We start from the raw sequence: 1,357 nt of genomic DNA, 5'->3' as shown, positions 1-1,357 counted from the left end.
AATTTTAATATTACTTATTCTCACTACTTCTATAGCCTTTATCCCCTTATAATACTTTGGCCATACCTTTTCTTTCAACAATATTTATATATTTATATTGTTCTACATTTTTTTCCATTCTATAATGCTCTGATTTACTACATGTAATTAGACTCTTTTTTGATAGACTATGGATACTATGACATAATAGTATCGATGAATAGACTATACTGATTGATGCTATGACATACTCAGCTTATCAATCGATTGTTTTATTTGTGCTTTTTATGTTAATTTTTATTCAGTAACATGTTTAATGATTAACATGAAATAAAACTGGTAGGAAACTTGCTAAGATGCCAACCCGATCGCCGGTACGGTACTAAAATATCTCAACTGGGCCTATGGCTCTGCGCCAACCTATTGGACCATCAGCTGACCATCTGTTGTCTGTTGCAGGGGATGGGCAAGACAGGATACTCGATCACGCTCAGGAGGGAACACAAAGGACAGCCCTGGGGAATCAGGATCAACGGGGGCTGCGATCTAGGGAAGCCCATCGTCGTCACCAGGGTAAGTCCTAGGATAAGTTTATTAGCATTAGAACCATGATAATTTCCTCCTTAGTTTCCAAAAGTAGGACTGCTCCAAGGATAAGCCAAGTAAAAGGATAAGTTCTTTTTTACTGTCCTGAAGCAGAGTAAAACCTGCAAGCTATGTACCAGGATAAGTTCTCACTTAGTGTCCAGAAGTAGGATAAGTTTAGTAAGCTTAGTAGGTTATTGGAAATAAATGGTTTGAATATAATCGTAAAGTAAAGTATATTAACAGCTACAATACATCGAGGGTCAAAGATTCAGTACTAAATATATAATATGGTAGAATCACATTGTTTTAAATTTTCAGATTATATTTAGGTAAAAAATAAAAAAAGGTTCTGTGTGATAAATCTTTGAGGCACAACTAATTTTAAAAAGTGAAAATTGCAGTTTCTTTTTTAGATGGATATTGCAAAACATTAGAAAAAAAAATATGAACAATTTTTATTTTCTGAATTATTAAAATTTATCGTTTATTATAAACTTTTAATGAGGCAATATCTTTTATTGATTTATTTTTAATTTTCTTAGAAAGCATGAACTTTTAATAAATAGAATATTTTAATAAATGAAAAATAATACTTTTCTATTTTTCACCGTTTTCATACTATAACGTTATGCCAATATCAAAAATAAAAATAAATTATCTCACGAAAAAATACAGGTTAGTATTTCATTTTAATAATTTATGATTGGAGAAGTTTGTCGGGGGGTGCGGTCAGCAAAGAACAACATAAATAAACAAAACCATATTTATTTATTTTATGCCGACGTTTCGA

The 1,357-nt window shown here is 31.3% G+C and overlaps 1 protein-coding gene across 9 annotated transcripts in view; it reads left to right on the top strand.

The window, feature by feature from the left end:
• The window catches only part of Zasp66 (PDZ_signaling and DUF4749 domain-containing protein Zasp66), a 235,614-nt gene that overhangs the window by 86,584 nt on the left and 147,673 nt on the right, over positions 1-1,357 (top strand). For all 9 annotated transcript variants that reach the window (XM_024359819.2, XM_067045756.1, XM_014427670.2 and 6 more), the window contains exon 2: positions 439-552. In XM_024359819.2, the coding sequence (XP_024215587.1) occupies positions 442-552 (111 nt within the window). In that variant the 5' untranslated portion in view covers positions 439-441. The remainder of the gene's footprint in view (positions 1-438; positions 553-1,357) is intronic.

This window comes from Halyomorpha halys, unplaced genomic scaffold (assembly GCF_000696795.3).
Source record: "Halyomorpha halys isolate HHAL.00 unplaced genomic scaffold, Hhal_1.1 Scaffold31.1, whole genome shotgun sequence".
Lineage (NCBI taxonomy): Eukaryota > Metazoa > Arthropoda > Insecta > Hemiptera > Pentatomidae > Halyomorpha > Halyomorpha halys.
The sequence above is the reverse complement of the archived record's forward strand: the minus strand, read 5'-3'. Positions and strand labels throughout refer to the sequence as shown.